Source organism: Papaver somniferum, chromosome 5 (genome assembly GCF_003573695.1).
Source record: "Papaver somniferum cultivar HN1 chromosome 5, ASM357369v1, whole genome shotgun sequence".
In the NCBI taxonomy this organism is placed as follows: Eukaryota; Viridiplantae; Streptophyta; class Magnoliopsida; order Ranunculales; family Papaveraceae; genus Papaver; species Papaver somniferum.
Genome location: NC_039362.1, coordinates 191,880,535 through 191,901,464, shown reverse-complemented (window position 1 = coordinate 191,901,464; position 20,930 = coordinate 191,880,535). Strand labels below are relative to the sequence as shown.

Sequence of the window (20,930 nt, the reverse complement as noted above, 5' to 3'; positions counted from 1 at the left end):
ATCTTTTTAGAAGAAGCCATATCCTCGTAATAGTTCTTTCAGAAAAACAGCAGTTTTTACAGAAAGTGTTGAACTACACTAACTTAAACCAGCCGGAAAATTTGTAAAAATTCTCCCTAAAGACGTTCACTGCTTTTCAAAATCTCGATTTGAATCCCAAATGCTCATAGGAATTTCTCTATGTACATGTTGCATATAACTCAAAAAGGTAACAAACCCAAAACGAGCCCCCTGTTCTCCTCCACGGGACCCACCGGGACAAACTGTGTCTAACGGTTTCGCCTTGGTCCAATTTTTCGGTCTGTTAAGAATGATTGTAAATCTAAATGGAAACGACAAAAATATCACAAAAAACCCACTCTCTCACATCAGAATGATAGATCCCATGGTTGTCCATGCAAGACCCACCCTTCCCTTGTAGGGTTCCATTCCCTTGCTAGGGGAATCGGTTTTTGGGTGCTTTTGTGATGTCCGTCCAGAGCCATGCGGAAGGAAAATATATCCACGTTCTTTTAGTTTCATAAAAAACGGTATATTGGTATTTATCGGTGGAACTTTCCATTGTAGACATTTACAATTTTGCATGTCGGGCAAAAAAAAATGGAAACGCTTCGGTCAAACTTTTCCTGGTTAGAGCAACAAAATAACCAAAAGGGAATTAGACTTCAATTTTCAACAGAAACTCCTCTCTTTCTCTCTGTTCTTCTTCTTGCACAGAAAAAGAAACAATGATGAACACAACAACCAACAATTCTGCTTCTGCTGCTGAAACATCCAGATCAAGAACTTCCCGGAAAAAATGGTGGATTATTTTACTCATTATCATCCTCACTATCACTCTCATAATTGGTATGCCTCTTGCAGTTCTCAGTTTCGTTAATAATGGAAACCCATTTCCTGACATTCACAATCCAACAATTCCATCTCCTCCATTAATAATCATCATCAACGAAACTTGCACAAGAACTCTGTATCCGTCTCTCTGTTTCACCTCCTTTTCTTCATTTCCTTCACTAGTCCAGAAAGACTTCTTGAATTCTCCATCAATGAAAGACTACTTGGCAATGGTGAAATACATGGAATCGACTAGTAGTGGTGGTTCAAAAATGATGATCACGAAATGGCGCCTTGGTGTCACATGGGTTTCCGGCGTGGATGACTTTAAACGATTGGAAGCTAATGCAGATTGTTATTCCTATCACGAGGATCAGAGCTTGTTGTCTTACACTACAGGCACCTTGTGAGTCTACGTCTGACAGACCATTTTCCAATGCACGTACCAGATTTTCAAAGTAGTTCCGAGTTACACTGTTGTTACAGATACAGTTACCAATTAGTATATAAAACAGCTATTTTTAACAATCAGGTTGTGCATCTAAGTCCCGTCAGAACTTTCTCCCTCTGAAGGAGGGATCCAAGCACCGTACTTTTAGTCTTGACAAATCTAAACATGTTTTCAGAAATTTAATTTTAGATGACTAAAGTCCAACACAATATTGGATGAAGGCAGCATACTTCAAATTTTAAAGAGTTCAGCCAATTTAGATGTACCTAGTCAGTCCAGCTAACTTCGTTTTGAAGTCGTTGAAGTCCTCAGATGGACCTTCCGCATTGAGGTATGTTTGTAATTCTTTCTCTGCACATTGATGAAGCCTTTCCAGGCCAGACTCGGCCTCACCTGGAGCAGTAACAAACAGACATGAAGACCAGCAGGGAAAATAAAATTGGCAACTCTTACTATAGAAGGTAGGGTTAGAAAATGAAAATCCTACCTTGCAGATACTCAAAGAACTGTCTCTTTGCATGCTCGTTTTCAGGTAAGTAGTATCCGTAAGCATAGGTCCACTTCAGCACACATCTGCATTCAATAATCTGCGGAGAAACCAAACGAATCATATTAAAGACAACGTGGTTTGACGTCTAATAAACGGGGGAATGACTATAAGAGTTACCTGTAGCCATGCTTCTGTAATGAACTTGAACTGCGTCTCAGATCGGCATTGTTTGTCACTAAGCTTCTTAATCTACAAATGAGAACATTTTTCAAGTTTACATACAGCTGAAGTTCCTTATTTTTCGAATCTTGATCATAAGTTCACAACCTCTGGTAACAGGCAAAAGTGAATTTGATCTTACTCAAGACGATACTTTTAGATAGAAGGAAATAGATAACCATCCCTACGTCCTGTGACTTCTGTCTAAGAGAGAGTAAGAGAAGGTAGGTACTTCTCTCTAAACATGTTTTAGACGTCCTATTCAAGAGCTTACAGTCTAAGTTGATGAAACCGAAATATGGCTATTAGCCTCGAGTCTGTAGAGACAGGCATTGATGGAGGCACTCAAAAAGAACACCTAGAGGAGCAGACCAACCCTAATCTGAAATTACAGCATTTACCAGAAACTCCCAAAAGACTACAATGTTCATCAAACCCATAAACTCCAAAATTAGAAACCTCTTTAGTCTTCTGACCCTCATCCTTCCAAGAAGCAGACATCATCACATGTATTATAAATATAAATAAAAATACCGATCCTCGCTTTTTTTTAGCATGTATTTAGTTTTCTAAGTTGTGCACATTGCACATCTAATTGATAACAATCACTTACAAATATAGCATATATTGAAAAATATCTCCTGCAGAGATAGCTTAGCCCACCCATGGTCAAGATAAAATGACGATGTGTTCAATTTAATAGAACAGAAGCTCAGCTTTTACATGTAGCATCCGGACAGAATCAAAATTCATATTCAACAATAACACTATAACCACCGACACGCCTCTAGATGAAACATTAGTGGGGAAGATATTGCAAACATATGAAAGCAGAAATATTTACTTATATGCACAGATTGCATTTGCTGCGAATCCGCAACTGCCTTTAGCCTAGACTGTAAATGGGAAAACAAATATCAGTTAGCATCTGGCAAATACAGTACATGTGCCCTGTAACTGCAAGTCAACTTCTAACATAGAGACAGTGAAATCATTTTTCATGAGCATACATGGCCGCTGGGAAATTGTTCAGCATCAATCTAAAACAGTAGTACTAAATCTAATCATTTCTTCTCTTCTTAAGTATAAAATTTATTAACATGATATCACAGTTGTATACAACCGAAAGACAGATAAAATCCTACTACCGAGAAGATTAAATCAAATGCAAACATTCTCAAAAGCATGGTTAAGGAATATATACATATATATATACAACCAAAGGTCAATTTCCTCATCTGATAAACAAGACTTACCGACTGGTTAGTCGCCCATCTTTCGTAGTAATGTGTATATCTCTCTAAAGAATTTTTAGCCATTTCTCTTCTCTTCTTGGCCTCATCATATTATAACAGAAAACCAGGAGAAAACAATCAGGATTCGGGTTAACAAAAATGAGCAGTTGCAAAAGACATCAAAGCTTGAACTACCAGCAACGAAATCAACAGCAAAATCACAGCCTGGCGCAGGGCACCACTTTATCTACAGAAGAGCAACACAAAGAAAGAAATCAAAAATCAAACAGGAGAATTGCGTGAGCTATAAGCCTAATAATGTTCCACACTGAAGACGGAGATAATAATAGTAAGGATACAAACTACGTATTAAAGTCAAACAGTTCAACAAATTGATATGGCAACGGCAACTCAGATTAAAAAAAACAAAGAAAAAGTAGACTAGAACATACTCATGAATCATAAAAATGAAAGGTGAGATCCTACAAAAATATTGTTGTATAATAGTTCTTCAACAAATGCAACCTGAATATGGATGAAGGGGCCTCCAATTCCCACTCAGAGCACATTCATTCAGCATACTTAAGGTAAATATCTAGCCAAAATAAGAACAGACTGAAAATGCACAGGTCACTAAAAATGTATGGAGGGCCAAGTATCACAGAAAGATACAAAAGCTGTAGAGTACTTAGAGATCCAATGGCAGCACTTTATAGTATATATTGATTCTCTCAACCTAAACTGTCAGCTTTAAGCCCCAATATCCACTGTTCTTTCCATGCATGTAAACCAACAAAACACGGGACAGGAGATATCTTATAACTCTTGCGCATGTAGAAGCACAAAGGACTTGTAAATGCGGCACTTTATAGAGTCAATAACAATCATATGACAGAAATATATAATAACAAGTAGTCAAGCTTACTATTCATATGGGAAAGAAAAAAAATAGTAAGTCAGCAAGCTTACCTTTTTATTATCTTCAACGTAAGATCTAAGAATGTAACGAGAATACTTCTGCTTATCTTCCTCAGAAACCAATAAATTAATCAAGTCTTGACCAACAGCAGCCCCACAAGATGGATCAGGACATCTTAACATCAAACACCCAGGTCCATCATTAATTGCTGTGCTAACATAACCTGCCAAAGTAATACTATAGTCTCAGTTGAAAGTAAATATCTCAGCTCAAACAAAAATCAGGGAACCATAGCTGCCCTAATAGAAGTCGCTAGTAAAAGCAAAAAATCTTCTATAAGACGCTGAATGGAGAAAAGATTAAGACCAAATAATACGGTATGATCATGATCACAACAACAAATAAAATGGAATAGAATATGTAAATTGAAAAACCAGAAGAAAAAACATGAAAATAATCAAAATGCTCTATCCCATCATAGCTTGACACTCTTCCTAAGAATTGACACTCTTCCTAAGAATTATAAGTGAAACTAACCTGTCCAACACGCGCTACAAAAGGGATGACCACAAGCAGCAGCATACATCCTATCACGAGGATAGGCCTCAAGACAGATCCCACAATTGAGCTGGGAAGCAGAAAATGTTGATCAGTAAAAAAAAGCGTACCATAACGTCAAAAAAATACAACCGCCATGTAAAAGTTAACCATATACTCACTTCCTTCATGTTCTGATTTGGAACGACCGAATTCTCCAGCAAACCTGTTGCCTTGCGAACCGTTTCCTCATCAGTGAACCATGCATCATACACCTTACTGACATCCCTGCACAGTTGCAAAGCATAAACATTGTTTCAGAAGTCACTGTAACAGAGAGAAAGGGGAAAAGAAATAAAATGAAACAAAAACAGGGTATGATAATATAAGAATGCAACAAAGGCCCAGGATACTCAAGCAGCAATTGAAACAATTATCATATTCTAGAAGATTTACCAATTATAGTGACGGAGCAGGATACTAGCTGATACTCTTGGAATTGAAAGGACAGTTGATATCCTTGTAATCACTTCTTCCTGACGCTGACGTCTATCGTGCTCATTCAAAACGGTATAACTCGGCTGACCTTCGCGATTCAACATTAAACGCTAGCCCCTAGAGAGCCATAATACAACAACAAAGTTCAAAATCACCCACCAGAAATTCCTTATAGCAAGTCTATATACTGTCTTCATTCCAGTGTCTATAATATGGCTTCCTAAATCCTACCTTTTTCTTATCAATTCATGCTGACCAAGGAACTAGGTACCACCAAATGCATCAAATACAAATCATAGTAATAACAATCTTCTACATTCAGTCAGTATACTAACTGAGTAAGGAAACAATCATGGAAAACGCCATTCTTTTAAACTCTACACTGACACATCGAAGAACACTGAAAGCAAAAGCACAAGAATTCCTTAATCTAACAACACGTGATAAGTTCACTACCACCAAACGCATCTATAGTAATAACAATCTACGATGGATCAGTGTACACTACCTGACTTTCTTCAACCCAATTAATAACTCGATCATGGAAGACGTCATTCTTTATACGCTCTATACAAAAAACACAGAATCCTTAACCTAACAAATTTTATATCGTTGATTCATTCATTCCACATTAAACGCTAGTGCGTAAATAGCCAGACAACAAAGTTCAAAATCACCCAGAAGACATTTCTTATAGCAAGACTATATAAACTACATTGCAATTATTCAAGAAAGCCAAAATGGATATAACACTTAGCCATATGAGCAATTACGATGAGCATATCAACAAACTCAACCTCCCAATAAGTAAGTACAAAAGTCTCAAACTCTATTTGCCAGTATCCAAGACAATGTATGTTCTGTATACCCTTCATCGTCAATAAACAACAGAAATTCAAGCAGCGGTCTTATTCAGGTGAGCACTTTCTCAATTGATGCTCTAAATTGACTAAATCCTTCAGCATAAGTTACTATCCGATCTTCAAATCTTACTATCCACTTCTTCAACCCAATCAGTAAACCAAAAACCAACATTAAAAAAAAAAAAAAAAAAAAAAAATAATAATAATAATCCTGCGAAACCCCAGATTCACATATACTCTACATGTAAACCACAGATTCCTTAATCTACCAACATGTGATAAGTTCACTCCGACTTCAATCGCGTTTCATAATTAAACCCTAGCGCCTAACAACAAGGCTCAAATTCAAAAACACCCATCAGACATTTCTTATAGCAAGACTATATGATGCAACTACTCATGAAAACCAAAATGGACACAAGAAACATGTTAACTTCAAATTTGACTGAAATTCTAAAAGAAACCCATTTTCAAGAATCCAATTTCAACGAAAAAAAAAAAGAATCATATTACTGAACTAACCTTGTTGAATATTGATGAAAGATTGAAACCCTAGCAGATTCTGGAACGATGATCCCTCTGCCCTAATTTTTTGAAAGATTGGCTATTTCATTCACTGTATATGTTCTTGAATTTTAGTTTAAGAACACTGTGACAAGCCACATCCCAAAAGAGTTTTATCAGAAACATATCGAATTTGTTTCTCAACGGGGTGTAGAATTACTCCAACCAGAAACTTCCTTAATGGCTTGAAAAAGTTTGGATTCGAAGAAATGTACATGTTGCATAAAGAAAAACATATCCACGTTGATAAAAATGCTGCTTTATTAGGAGTCGAACCAGTTATGCAAGATTTCTAATAGAGGTACCGAATTGTTTGGGGGCGTACCAATCCAAAGGCAATGATGTTTTTGTCCGTATATTTTGTTACATTCCCGAGCAATTTGGTACACCAATTAGCTGCCTTGCACTTATTGTACTTGTGCAAAAGAACTAAAAGGTAATAAAAAAATTATTTTTAGAAGCCACTGCAAACAAAAGAACCAATGATGAGAATCAACCAGTAATATTGTTGTTGAAACATCCAAGAACGGATCGAGAAATGCTGGGAAAAAATGGAGGATTTTACTCATTATCATCTAAGTACTATTACTCTAACAATTGGTATATCTCTTAAGATTCTCAGTAACGTCAGTAATGAAAACCCATCCTCAAACATTCAAAATCCAATAATTCATTCTCCGCAATTATTAACGAAACTTGTCAAGAAAAAAAGTTGTATGTGTCTCTTTGTTCCAACTCATTTTCTTCCGGAGGGTTAGTCTTCCAGTAATTTCGGGGGAGTTGAGTGTATTTCAAATCTCAGGGATTTGAGAGAGTTTGAGAGAGTTTTGTGTTTTTGAGTTCAGAGAGTGTAGGGAGAGTGTAGGGAGTTTGAGAGAGTTTATTAGAGGGAGTTTGGGGGAGTTTGAGAGAGTTCACTCCTGACTCATTCTCTTTTAAGAAACAATAAACCCTTATTTGCAAATAACATTGATCTTTAATCAAAAGAAAAAAATAAATGAAAATGATCATATCTCTGTATCAATAGTATGTTATTTTGTGCAACGAAATAATTTTTTTTCCCTTCAATTTTACGGTCTCCATACAATTCTAACTCTCTTTGTTCACGAACATTTTCCCACATATCATCCGCTATACTCTTTCTCCATGCATTAGCTTCTTGACGTTGTTGTTCTTGAGTTTGTTGTGTCAAAATTTCATCGTCATTTACAAGCGTTGATGGATGGCTATCTTCCTCTTCCTCGACCGGAAACTCATCCGAACGGCATTCTTTTCGTAAGAAGTTGTGTAGGCCTGCACAAGCTGTCATTATCTCCGCTTGCACCTGATACGGAAATGGAGGTTCAGACTTAAAGATCAAGAAACGAGACTTCACAACACCGAACAATCTTTCAACTACATTCCTCAAAGAAGCATGACGCATGTTAAATAATTCTTCAGCCTTTTTCGCATGATTACCCGTACCAGAAAATTCTTTCAAATGATAACGTTGGCCACGAAATGGTGTTAAACAATATCTTCGGTTTGCAAACCCACCATCCCCCAAGTAATATTTACCTGAATAAAACACAAAATGAAAACTTCGTCAAGTAGAACCCGAATATAACTTAACCAAAAAACTCAAAACTTCACATTAGATAAAAGTAAAATTACCTTGCGGTATTTTCAGTCCATTTCTTTTTGTCATTGCGTCGTTAAGTATTTTCGAATCATGAGCAGACCCTTCCCATCCACTGAGCACGTATATGAACTCCAAGTCGAAGTTGCAAATCGCTAACACATTTTGAGATGTAATTCCATGTCGATTCCGATAAACGGCTGCATTTCTTTTCTCTACCATTGCTGGGATATGTGTACCGTCCATAGCTCCAATGCAATCCTTAAAGTAAGGATAAAATCGTGTAGTCTCACGAATTTTAAATGGAGTTGCACTTGTTGGCTTAGCCATCATCCTCGGAGCTATAGAATTTAAAGCTCGCAACATCCTGTTGAATTTTTTACTAACTGTCTACCGAGAGCGACCAACGTACTGTGCAATATCGTGAACTTTGGCCAACAACGAGTAAAAATGTACCAAGCATTTCTTCAATAGAAACGCATCTTGTATCACATAATGATGTAGTTTCTCTAATGATACAACATAGTTTTAGAAAAATATCAGGGTACATCCTATAACTTCTTCGAAAGTCTTCTGGGTCTTGATGCAAAACTCTCCTTATATAGTTATATCCAAACAATGTAACTGGGCGTCTCATTGGTCTTTCAATACGCTGACTTTGTATGTATTGCAATTGCTTGATTATATCCATCAACCATGAATGCACCGCTGAAAGTATATTCAAAAATATGGATAGTTCAAATTCATTATTGCTGCTTACCTCTTCATCATCACTGCTTTCTTCTTCTGTATCAAAGGCTTCATCTTCACTATCAGTATTTTTATTAGAATCATCATTATTTCAAAAGCATAAAAGTATATGTATATATAAAATAAGCATATAGAATATAAATTTCATAAATTCAATCATAATAACCATAAAGATGTCAACCCATAAAAATTAGTAGCAATCAATCCATAACAATAAGTTCTCAACTAGGAGAAAAGAAAAATTAAATACTAATAGTTATGAAGAAAAACGATCAAATGTTGTAACTCTAAAAGCCCGTTAAACCTAATAGAAACTTGCAAAGATGACAGGTTTATGCTTATAACTTTGAACCAATCCACAACTTTCTCTCTTCAGGAGTAAAACGTATGAATAAGTTCTTCTTGTGATTGTTGTCCAACATTTCAATTACTTTCAGCTTATCTTCCAAAGAAATTTCATTCATGCCATAAACAAGATCCCATACTTGGTTATCTTTCTTATCCTTATCAATTATGCGCATTTCTTTTTCAATTTTGCGGTCTTCTTTCTCTTTCGCAATAAGAGCATGCATTGAATCAATAGAAGAAGAAATCGATGAACCGTTGGCAATCAATTTCTCTAGATAATCAGACTGCCCAGTAGGATTAGTTGATGTAGAAGAGTCACCAATGTCACACCTTGGTCTTTTCTTTGGTGCCGTTTTTCTGAAAGGAATTTTCTTTGTGTTCATATCTTGATTTTCATCTTTATCTTGTTCATCACTTTCCTCTAAGCCATATCCCACGTATTATACGTTAAAAGCATTATCATATTGCTCTCGTTGTGTATAATCAACATCGAAGTAATCATCTTGTTCATCTTCCTTATCACAGGTTCTAGCACTTGTACCCTCATGGGTAAGATCAACTGTAACTTTTCCAGAAGAACATTTATTCCCAAAAACAATAAGCAAGTCACCATAGTCTTTACCATTATCTTCCCTTAAGTTAGTTTGGTTTGGATGGCTCTGTTAACATACAAAAAATAAATAAAGGATAAAGCATGAATTAGAACTCTGCACAAAATAGAAGAAAAAAATATCAAATTTAGTTTTCAGTAAGTAACACACACATACCTCAAAGTAATTGTTCCACATCTCGTCGGATCCAGTAATCATCTTGTTAGCATCATCCCAACCGAATCCAGAAGTACAAGATTTAAACAAATCCTGGTATTGACCAAATCTAGTCTTCATCCATCTATGTTTCCCTTTATAGTTCTCAAAAGATTTGTCAAAACCACATGCTTGGTTAAGTTTTGGAAGTTTTGGCATATAGAATAGAAGAGAAATATGTGTCTAAATAAGAGGACTTAACAAGTGATAGTGATTATAAATGACACCCATGAAAAGTAGCAAGCCAATTAATGCATGATGACATAACAAATTATGAAGATAGTTGTAAAGGAATTCTGTTTCACCGAAACAAAGTTTCAGATTGTCCAATCTTTTCAGTACTAATACTTACCTGATCCTCTTGAAATTTTTACGGTACACTTACAACTCAATATTACACAACACACTCAAAAATCATAGCATTCCAACGGTTCATTAAAAAGATACATTACTCAGAACCCGATTACTTTCAATACGTGCATACAGAATTCAGTTCCGGATTTCTCACACTTTGGTGTACCTAAAGTGATCAGAACTTCATGAAATTTCTACAGTAGGTAACCTTCATATATACAAACATCATACTAAAATTTGATCTTTGTCCGATAAGCGGAGAATGAGATAAATAGGAATCAGTCCCCTATTCGTGATTTAAACTCAGCAGACCATAGTCATATATTGTGCAAGCTTTGCAGTAGAAAACTTGACCTGATCCACGTGAAAATTTTACTGTACTTCTATAACAAGGTAAACTACGACATACTTAAATTTCATCATATTCCAACGGTTGAATTTAAAGATATCATTATAATCAAATCATGCAATTTCTTACCAAGATCTTTTGAACCACAAATTAGGGTTTTGACAGAGAGAGAGTACCCACAAAAAAAAACTATACACACACTCAAAATAAACAATCATGGAGATCAAAGATATGAAAAACAATCAAAATAGTACACAAATCAAACTATTATAAACAATCATGGAGATCAAAGAAGAAGAAAAACATACCTGGAAAAAAACGTTTCCTCTTCTTTCTCCTATGGTTTTCTACGCACCAAACTCCTTCCCAAATCTCTACTCTTTTGAGAGATTTGTTGTGAGACCAAAATACACTAAAAACTCCTCCGAACTCCCCAAAGAAACCAACTCCCTAGTATTATAGGGTTTTATGACTAACAGGGAGTTCAAGAGCTTTTTTTAAACTCCACAGCGACTAACAGGTGTTTTCTAGAGAGTTTAGGAGACTCCTATAAACTCCCCCACGACTAACGGAGATTTGGAGAGACTCCCTCAAACTCCCTCAGGACTAACAGGAGAAAACCTAAATACATTAAAATCTCTCGAACTCTCCCACGACTAACCCCCTGTTCATTTCCTTCGTCTATAAGAATTACTAGTCCAGAAAGGCTTCTTGAATTTTCTATAATTGGATTTGTAAAATTTGTTCAAGACTCAAGAACTAAAAAATGTTGTGTATATTTCATCCAGATTTTTTTAGTTTTTATGATACAAACTACAGGTGAAACGAAAACAAGGAAGGACAATCACGTCATTTTTTCTAGAGTGTAAGTCTATGTTTCCTCTTTACGCAAAAGGAAACGGAGAGGCAACCTGGTGTATTCTGGGATGAGTTTGTAAGAATACAAAAGCTCAACTATTTATAGTATAATGACCAAGGATTGTTTGAAAACAAGAAATCGAATTCGAAAATTTACAAAGATATTCAATTAATATCATTTCCGAAACTAAGAAATTCTTGATATTATTTGATTACCAAATATAATCAAGAATATATTCCAACTATTATTTAAGATATTTCAGTAGTATGAAAACTATTAGCGAGATGCAAATTCATGTATGTTGCTAAAATAGTCAACTAGACATATGCAATCTTATGGGAATAGAAAACATACAATCTCAATACTAATAATGATAAAGAAATTCAATATCAAAATATTACATAGGATATAACCTTGAGTATCAAATTAGGGAGTAAGTAAGAACAATGTTAGAGTTACAAACATGTTAAATATTTTCTGACATATTCACGTTCCGACTTGTATACATCTCGAAATCCATTAATCAAAGAGAAATAGACAACACAAAAGTGTAAGAACAAGCAAGAACATAATCAGGATCAGTTGTGGGTTGGTCTTGATTTGGGATCGGTTCTACTACCTGGGATCGATCGATCTTGATCAGTCCTAAATCTAATTTGAAATCGAAACATAAATTCGAAGTTCAAAGCACTTTAATACATATCTAAGAAATTGATTTCTAACATGATTATCAAAGCACATATTCAAGCTAAATGTTCATCATATATAAATAATAACAACAAATTATATATTAGTGCCTTATCAAAACACGAAGGTATGGAAAAATATACTTCGTAACGCTAGATACTTAGATCTTAGATAATGATCGATTCATCTATATACTAAATCATTGTAAAAAAACTTCGCATATGGAAAAAGTCATAGTCAATAGTTATTAACCTCAATATGAAGGATGATGTCTTCTTTTTGTCTTCAATACGTCTTCAATTCTTCGATGAGTAACTAGAGCATGTCTCAATATTTTTATGTCCAAAATCTAACCTAACGAAGTTGACTTTAGTAAGTAACTTAGCGACCGTGTTTTGGAACTAAACTCGACATAATGATGTTTGAGGGATTTCAAACTAGAGGTTCTTTAATACAATTTAGTTTTCAGTTCAGTAAAAAGCAAATGGCATTTCTCTATTTCGTAAACGGATAAAAAAATCATTATACTCTCTATACAAACCATTCAAAATATATATCGTAAGATCAGAAATAGGAATTCTTTCATTTATAACACCTAAATTTTCAGTAATTACCTTGATTTGATAGAGATAATTCTCAACAAAATAATTACTTCCCCTTATGTTCTTCAACTGGTTCTTTAACATAGATCTTTTGGTAGCAAGCTAAGTTGTAAAAGTGGTTTCAAGGAAGTCCCAAATTTCATGAGAAAAAACCACTTCCAAAACATCATCGAAAATCGATTGAGAGACAATAGCCTTCATAGAACTTGGGAAAAAAAAAGATCTACTTTTATCCAATAAGTCCAAGACGGATTCAGTATCTGAACATCATTAACCATCACATGTCAAGCTGGTTATTGAGATAAATCATCAACATACTAAAACAAATTAGTCAATACAAAAATCGACTCAAACTGAACTTTCCAAAGCAGATGACTGGAAGAATCCAAATTCAAAGAAACAAAATTTGACATATTTATAAAAGGTAGATGAAGTTGATAATGATCATGATTCGATCAAGAAACATAAATTTATCATGGAAGAAGAAGTAATCTTCTACTAAAATGTGAAATGAAATAAGAAACGTACATAAAATCTTGATAACTTTTTATAATTCAGTAGATTCAGAAATCTAAATTGGATCTTAAACTATGAACTAACATGAAAATGAAAATAAACTTTCTCACGGATCAAAAGAAAAATGACCTCTATAATTATCATATAATCAGAGCTACATGGAGAAACAAAAAATTTATTAATGATAAAGGAACCCATATACAAATTTCATTACATACTCTCATGGTGCCTATGTTATACATATTAAAAAATTTATTACATACTCTTGTTACCATAAACAGTAACGAAACTAGGAAGTTTAGCATTTTTTGCCATAAAAAAAATGCAACTGAAATCTTATGTAAACTATAAAGCTATTTTAATTAACATCAAATTTCATAATTTATGAATTTTTTATTTTAGTGCGCCAAAATTTGATATTTGTACAAAATCTTATTCTATTCAAACCTAGTAATAGTAAAACTTATGTCAAAAGTTACATAATTTAAGATAATAGTTTTTTTAAATTTAAAGAGGGATAGATATATGAAAATTTAAAATTCTTGAGCCTATTAGATAGTAACCTAGGGGATTCAAATTTTCATCGTGAATAAATGTTATGATATTCAGGAACATGTTATCATGATTTAAAACTTAATTTTTTAAAACTTTATTTCTTTTAAACTTTAATTTTTTTAAAACTTAATTCTTTTAAACTTTAATATTTTTTTCGATTTTCTTTTAATTTTTCTCTGGATAAACACAAAAAAATTATAAAAAATTGAGAAAAAATAGTTTAAAGTTTAAAGGATAGAAACATAAATTGAACTAGTAAGGGTAGGTTAGTACTTTTACCATATGTAGACATCCCTAGCCTTATCCTTTGTCTCTAGGTGGGAATAAATAAGTCGGCCCTAATTCATTTTGGGTCACCCGTAAAAATGCCAAAAAAATTTTTACCATTTGTATAGTGATTTGTAAATTTCGACAAGCGAACATCCAATATTACGGACGAATTCACCACCAGCCTCCTTTTCTTTTCTCCAAATCTGCAAATATGAAAACTAGTTTTTAGAAAAATCAATAGGGGTTCATTGGTGAATCATGTCCGGCTTCAGAGAAGATGGGGAGAAAAAGAAGAAGGGAGTTTCTGCATCCCCGCTAATTAAAGAAAAAAAATTAGAGACCACGACTCTCTGCCGGCTATGGAGAGACAGGCCAAGGCAAAAGGTTTTTATCAGGGATGTTGATGACGACAACGGTGGAGGTGTTTCTGGTTCTAGTGTGGCTCTGGTTCTGGTGGTGGTGATGGTGCTTCTGTGATCAAAAGTGAACAAGCATGAAGGAGAGTTCATCATCAGCATGAGGATTTATCTTTATTTGTATTTTCCTTTTTGGAGTTGGTGTTTTTAAGTAATCTTTCATGGGATGTTGCTTTGCATTTTCATGGGAATTACAGTTAATTGTTAAAAAAAAATATGGAGAGAATAATATTAATAATAATTTTGGGAATTATTATTCTCAAAGGTGTTGGGGCGAAACTTGTTTATCGCCTGCCAACCCTTCAAATCGATCCTATGTAATACTTTTTCACTTGCTTAATAAAATCTCTTGCGACAATCTTTGTAGTAATAATAATAACAAGGAAGGAAAGAGAATGTTAATTACCTTATCAATATTTCCTGATACATCGATTTTTCCAACCGTTCCAAATAATTTGAAAACCTTTACTTTTAGGGTATCATGTTTCAAGGGTAATATTCACCGTTCTTTCCTTATTATATTTGTATTGTTTCTTAAATCATTATGGTGATGCGCCTCCCACTACATCCCAAAACATGTAAAACATAACTATAATGCTTGTAATGCTTTGAGGAACCTAATATTTCAGTTTCTTCACTTGTTTCATGTTGACGAAACGCGATTTCACTTTATAGTTTATTCACTTATTCCAAACTATATTGAAATTGAGATTTTCAGTCAATAATATTTCTATGAAAACCATCCATTTGCGTACAGAAAAAAAATAAATTGTATGCATTTTCTTTACATGATAGAGCCGCAGGCAGGTTGATGAACGTACAATAAAAAATAGAAGAGAGACAATTTAACTGTCTTCACTTGTTTCATACTGACAACTATCAATACCTAGGAATCAAATCATTCATGCAATAACTTCTCAATTCAAAATAACCATAAAAATAATGAAGTTGTTAGAGCATAGCTCGGCTGAACTCACCATGCGTTGGTATGCCAAGTTTGGTTGTCATATATTAGTAATCAAAACTCATCTAGAATCTCTTGATTAAATACTAGAGTCAACTTCGTTTAGGTTAGACTAGAAAGTCTAGGAATGTTAAGACATACAATTATTACTCTGAAGACCTGAAAAATGAGAAGAGGTAACGACTACAATGACGACATCATCTTTCCACTTGAGGTTAGTAATATTGACTTGAACTTGTTTCATTCCAAACTTATCTTTCAAGTCGTGCTATATTGAAAACATAACATTTGAAGCTTGTATATAAATAATATTCTAGTAGATAGACATGATCATAATAGTATGGTCATATTATTAAGGAATAATATTACGAAGTATAACGCTTATCTTTTAAACTTTTTAGATATGACATCGACATAATCTTGTATATAGTTTTATGATTATGTGTATGGTTTAATGGTGAATATTTCATCCTAGGAAACAATGTTTAACATTTTTTTGAAGGAAGCAAGTTCGTGAACTTGTTTCATGAATTGAAAAGGAAATAAATAGGTATATTGGTTCGTCTATTCATTGCATATTCTTTGGATGATCAATATGTGTGAGTTGGTAGAACCGATCTTAACTCAAGTTATGTATCTTGGTATAACCGATCACAGTACCTAGACTTATGATTTGGTATGACCGGTTTTGATAATTGGTGTAACCGATCCTAAGTAATCACTATGAGATGGTATGATCGATCTTCTAATTAGTGGGACCGATTCTGGTAATTGGTGTGACCGATCATAAGAGGTTGTGTGACCGATCCTTGTAATTGGTATGACCGATCCTAGTGACTGGTATGACCAATCACAAGTAGGTACCATGTTTAGGTAGAACCGATCCATGTGATTGGTATAACTGATATGAACCCATGTATGTGACTTGGTAACCGATCGATCACAACTAACCATTGTGACTTGGTATGAATGATCACATAGTAGTCTAAGAATTTTGGTATAATCAATTCTAAACTTGCTTGGAAGTGTGGTAAAACTGATTCCAAGATGGAAATCCGATTTTCCATGATTTACATATTTTCTTCATGAACTTATGCAGATTCGGAATTAGGGTTTGTTGTATAAAGATGTCAACATACTTTGAACACGAGCATTAACTCTTATCATTTATTGTTCAAAGATATTCCTTGGTACTCAAGGTGGTCCGGTGCCGAAATAAATTAAGAATATTTTAATTAAGGTTTTTGGTTTTATGTGCTTTAATTACCAACAATTAATGCATATCTCTAGAGAATAAAATTAGTAATATGCATTTACTAATTGGAGATTTTCTATGAGAGATTTCGAAAAATATAGGACAACATTTATTGGAACTAGAAAAACCGAATTTGGTCATTTATTGCATATTTTAAGAATATTTTCGGTTTTGGAAATTCCTTGGTATCTAAACAACTTTGGTCTATAAATATCTAAGTTTTCATTTTTAGCAAACTTTCTTAAGAGCCAGGCAAACTTCATTTCTTCTTGTTTCTGGTGGAGTCGTCTATTCGAAGAGGAAAGTATCCTAATTAGGTGAAATCTCTTACGACCGCTCGTTTAAAGACTTCCGTGGAATCAAGAAGCTCTATGAGTACCACTGGTGGGAAACTAGATAATTGCAGTGTTATTAGTTTTCGATTTGATTTGATTGACTAACGGTTGTTGAAACTTTGATTGCACCTAGTTTGTTTATTCTTGAGAAACTTCTTGATATAAGATTCATTCAGACTAGATCGAAGTATCGATGGGATCTTAGAAATTTTTTTAGATCTAAAAACATCTTGTGATAAGTCCATTGTTAACAGACTCCGTTATGTGTGTGATTGATCACAAGAGGATTCAAGTGTTGTTGTGAAGGTTTTGAAAGCAATAGAAGATTTGAAGACGAATAATGTATCGTATTAGTTTTCTTATCTTGTGGATTTAGTGCACAAACCTTGATCGGCTGGGATCCAACTAGAATCAGTTTATCTTTGATATATCTGATTGATTAGTTGTGTGATATCGATATTCTCTATAGTTTCTCTTTGAGATCTATATCGATTCAGTGCGAATCTAAACTTGACTATTTCAGTAGTTATTGGATAGATTGATCTAACCAGACAAAGGATTTTATTAGATTAAACATAAGAGCATGTGTCAACAACTCACATATCTTCTAGCAAGATTGATTAGAGTGGTTACCAAAGATATTCTTCCTTTTTTATTTGGAATATGATCCAAAGGACTTGTTATTCATGTGCGTGACTCTAGAAGTCGAAGGAGCAGGGATACTGGGGGAACTAAGTAGCTAGGGTAGTCTGTTTGGTCTCAACTATACGAAGTTGGTATTTTATTTTGTACAGCAGCTTACTTCCGTGAGTACTCAAAATTGGACTAGGTCCCGGGGGTTTTCTGCATTTGCGGTTTCCTCGTTCACAAAATCTTGATGTTTCTTTTACTTTGTTTTCGCATTATAGTTGTTATTATAATTAAGTAAAATAGACAAATACGTTAACTCTATCATACTCGATATTGATCCTATAGAGTTTCGGTTATTTCCGAACCTATGATCAAGTACACACTTTGTTGTCGTATCATCTCGATATTATATCCATAGTCAATCACACAATTGATCTTATTGTTGTATTGTCTCGATCTCGTATCCATAGACGATCACATGAAGTGTGAACCGAATTTTCGTATTGTCTCGACTCTGTCAATGGACGATCACATTCGGAAGAGGACTTATAGGTTGATAAATAAAAGATTGTGGTGCATAAGGGTGCCCTTGTCTTTTCAGAAGTCAATGGACTCCACAGAGATTATATCGTAGACGGCCATCTGTTGTGGCATCAATCAACTGCCGAAATCGAGCTTGATCAATGATTTTAGGGCTTCAAGCCTCCAACGAAGATTCCATTGCCATTTTTTGAACATAATGACAATTAAAATGTAGGTTGACAAACAGATGAACTGAAAAATGCTAGTATAATAACATGATACTCAAATGATGAGAACAGTAGCATTAAATTTCTCCACTGAATTCGGCTCATCACTGTAATACATTTTTTCCTTTTATTTTTACAATATTTTCCTTTTATTTTTACAATATTATCCTCAGTCCCTTACTCATTTTGAGCTCTCGATTTCTTTAACCAAATATTAACATCAAAAATCAAAATTTAGATAAATACCATACAGGCACAAAACATATCCATCAAACTTAAGTTTTAAATTCAGGGGATAATATACTCAGTGATGAAAACTTCAGACATTAACAAATCAAATGTTGTCTTCATGTTGGGGGGATGTCAGAAACATTAGTATATAAGTATGTTAATCATAAATTGCAAAAGTTATTAAGTGAAATGAAAGGTTAGCTGAAATTGAATTCGTTATATTGACTAAACCTCATTGTAAATAGCAAAGTGGATGAGCAGGGAAGAAATTTGAAACTAATTTTCTGACAAAATGCTTAATCTGCTGCCGAACACTCTTAGCATTTTTATGTGGATCCTTTCATACACTTTTTAAAGTGGAGAGCTATATAAATCAAACAGTTCGACAAATTTTCAGTTAAGCATTTTCACAAACATTTTAGTGAACACTCAAGTAAATCCAAAGTAACCGCATCATAAAAAAAAATTAAGATAAAATGGGCTTGTTACCTTGAAAAACTTAATTCAATCATGTATTAAAGTTTAAGACTCGATTCAAATTATAAACTTAATTTACTCAATTCAGGGTTCTAGTCTTCCCACAAAATTTTTGTTGTATGTGTTATTTTTTTTCCGCATTTTATTGTTTATCTTTATAATTGAAATAGCAAAGGTTGTACGTACAATCAAGGTAGATACATCCATATTTTTTTGTTGGATACAACTTGATTAATTCTTGGATATTAATTTTTAAGATCGTCCAAGTACTCTTACACATAATCAGGTTCACGGATTTGGTTCTGTCAACGTTCTGATTGTGAGAGGGAGATATAACTCTGAATATTATTCCTTGATTGAGATACGTTAAGTTGCACTCTTGGAATTGTATTTAGGTTTTGTCCATACAGGTTGTCTAAGAAAAATTTTGTGGTGTACTTTGGACACCGATGTTTTCAAAAACTTATTTCTTTAGCTTATGTATATAACTTATGTTTGTTGGTAGAATGAAAACATATTATTTTTAGTAAGTCTATAAACGGATGGATGTGATTATTTTTAAAACTGTTGTGTTTTTCTATGACGAAAAAAAAAAAACTACAATTTAGACCAAAAATGCAGGAATTCTGGCTGTTCTTTAATCTACATTCGATAGATGTGTACCTTCATAAAGACCGTTAGTAGTTTTTCACCAGAATTACTACTTTATAAATATTATGTATATTTATATATGTACGATTCAGTTAAACATTCAAACATATGTATCGTCTGGTTTTGGGATTTTTTTTAAATGACGGGGCAACAAAATTGGTCGATGAGGGAAATCATATCGACAGATTCTTGTAAGTAAAAAATTCATGTTTTGTGGATACTTTTTAGGCTAGAATAGGACTATCTGGACATTTCTAACCAACCAGTAGTTGTGAATTTATCTAACAATCGGTCGACGGGGACACCCTTATCAAACGATTTCAGTAAGTAAACAAAGTGTTTTTTTCTGATGTTTTCTAGACTAGCATTAGACTAATGAGTGGGAATTTTTAACGACCGAATCTAGCTAGCCAATTTTTCTACAAATTTTCTAAAATAGGTCAATGTGGACATTGTTATAAGCCGATTGTTGGAATTTATTTCGAAGTAATTATTAGTTGAGTCTTCAACTATATAAGACCGACTTCTTTTCCAAGCATATTTTTCGCCAAACTTACAACTTTTGTCCACTTCTACTTGATTCACTTCTCAAATATATCTCAGAAAATGGCATAACAACCGGAAGAAGATATGCATTTTGTGCAATTATTCATCCCTTCTTCAGCGAACGTCCGGATGAAATTTATTTTATGTTTTGTAAGATAGTCACAGAGTTTTATTATGAGCGCACCGGGAATTCGAAAAACCTACGACGGGGATACTTAGTATTTTGATTCGAATATACCAAAAGGAAAAAATTAGAAAAATTTTGAACGACCATCATCCACAAGCTCTTCTTAGTGGAAAAATGAGTATTTAGACATTTTTATACCTATCTCAACATCTACACCTATAACGT

General features: G+C 34.0%; 1 protein-coding gene and 1 pseudogene across 1 annotated transcript; both read right to left on the bottom strand.

Annotated features, from left to right (window-relative positions):
• Positions 1–520: 520 nt before the first annotated feature.
• On the bottom strand, positions 521–6,841 carry LOC113280417 (annotated as a pseudogene).
• Positions 6,842–7,733: 892 nt separating this feature from the next.
• LOC113284101 lies at positions 7,734–8,558 on the bottom strand (the record flags this gene model as incomplete). The annotated part of the gene is made up of 2 exons (XM_026533506.1): positions 8,264–8,558; positions 7,734–7,879 (listed from the first exon to the last, which is right to left on the bottom strand). Coding segments are annotated over exons 1-2 (441 nt in total), but the record flags the coding sequence as incomplete, so codon positions are not given.
• Between the last annotated feature and the right edge of the window lie 12,372 nt (positions 8,559–20,930).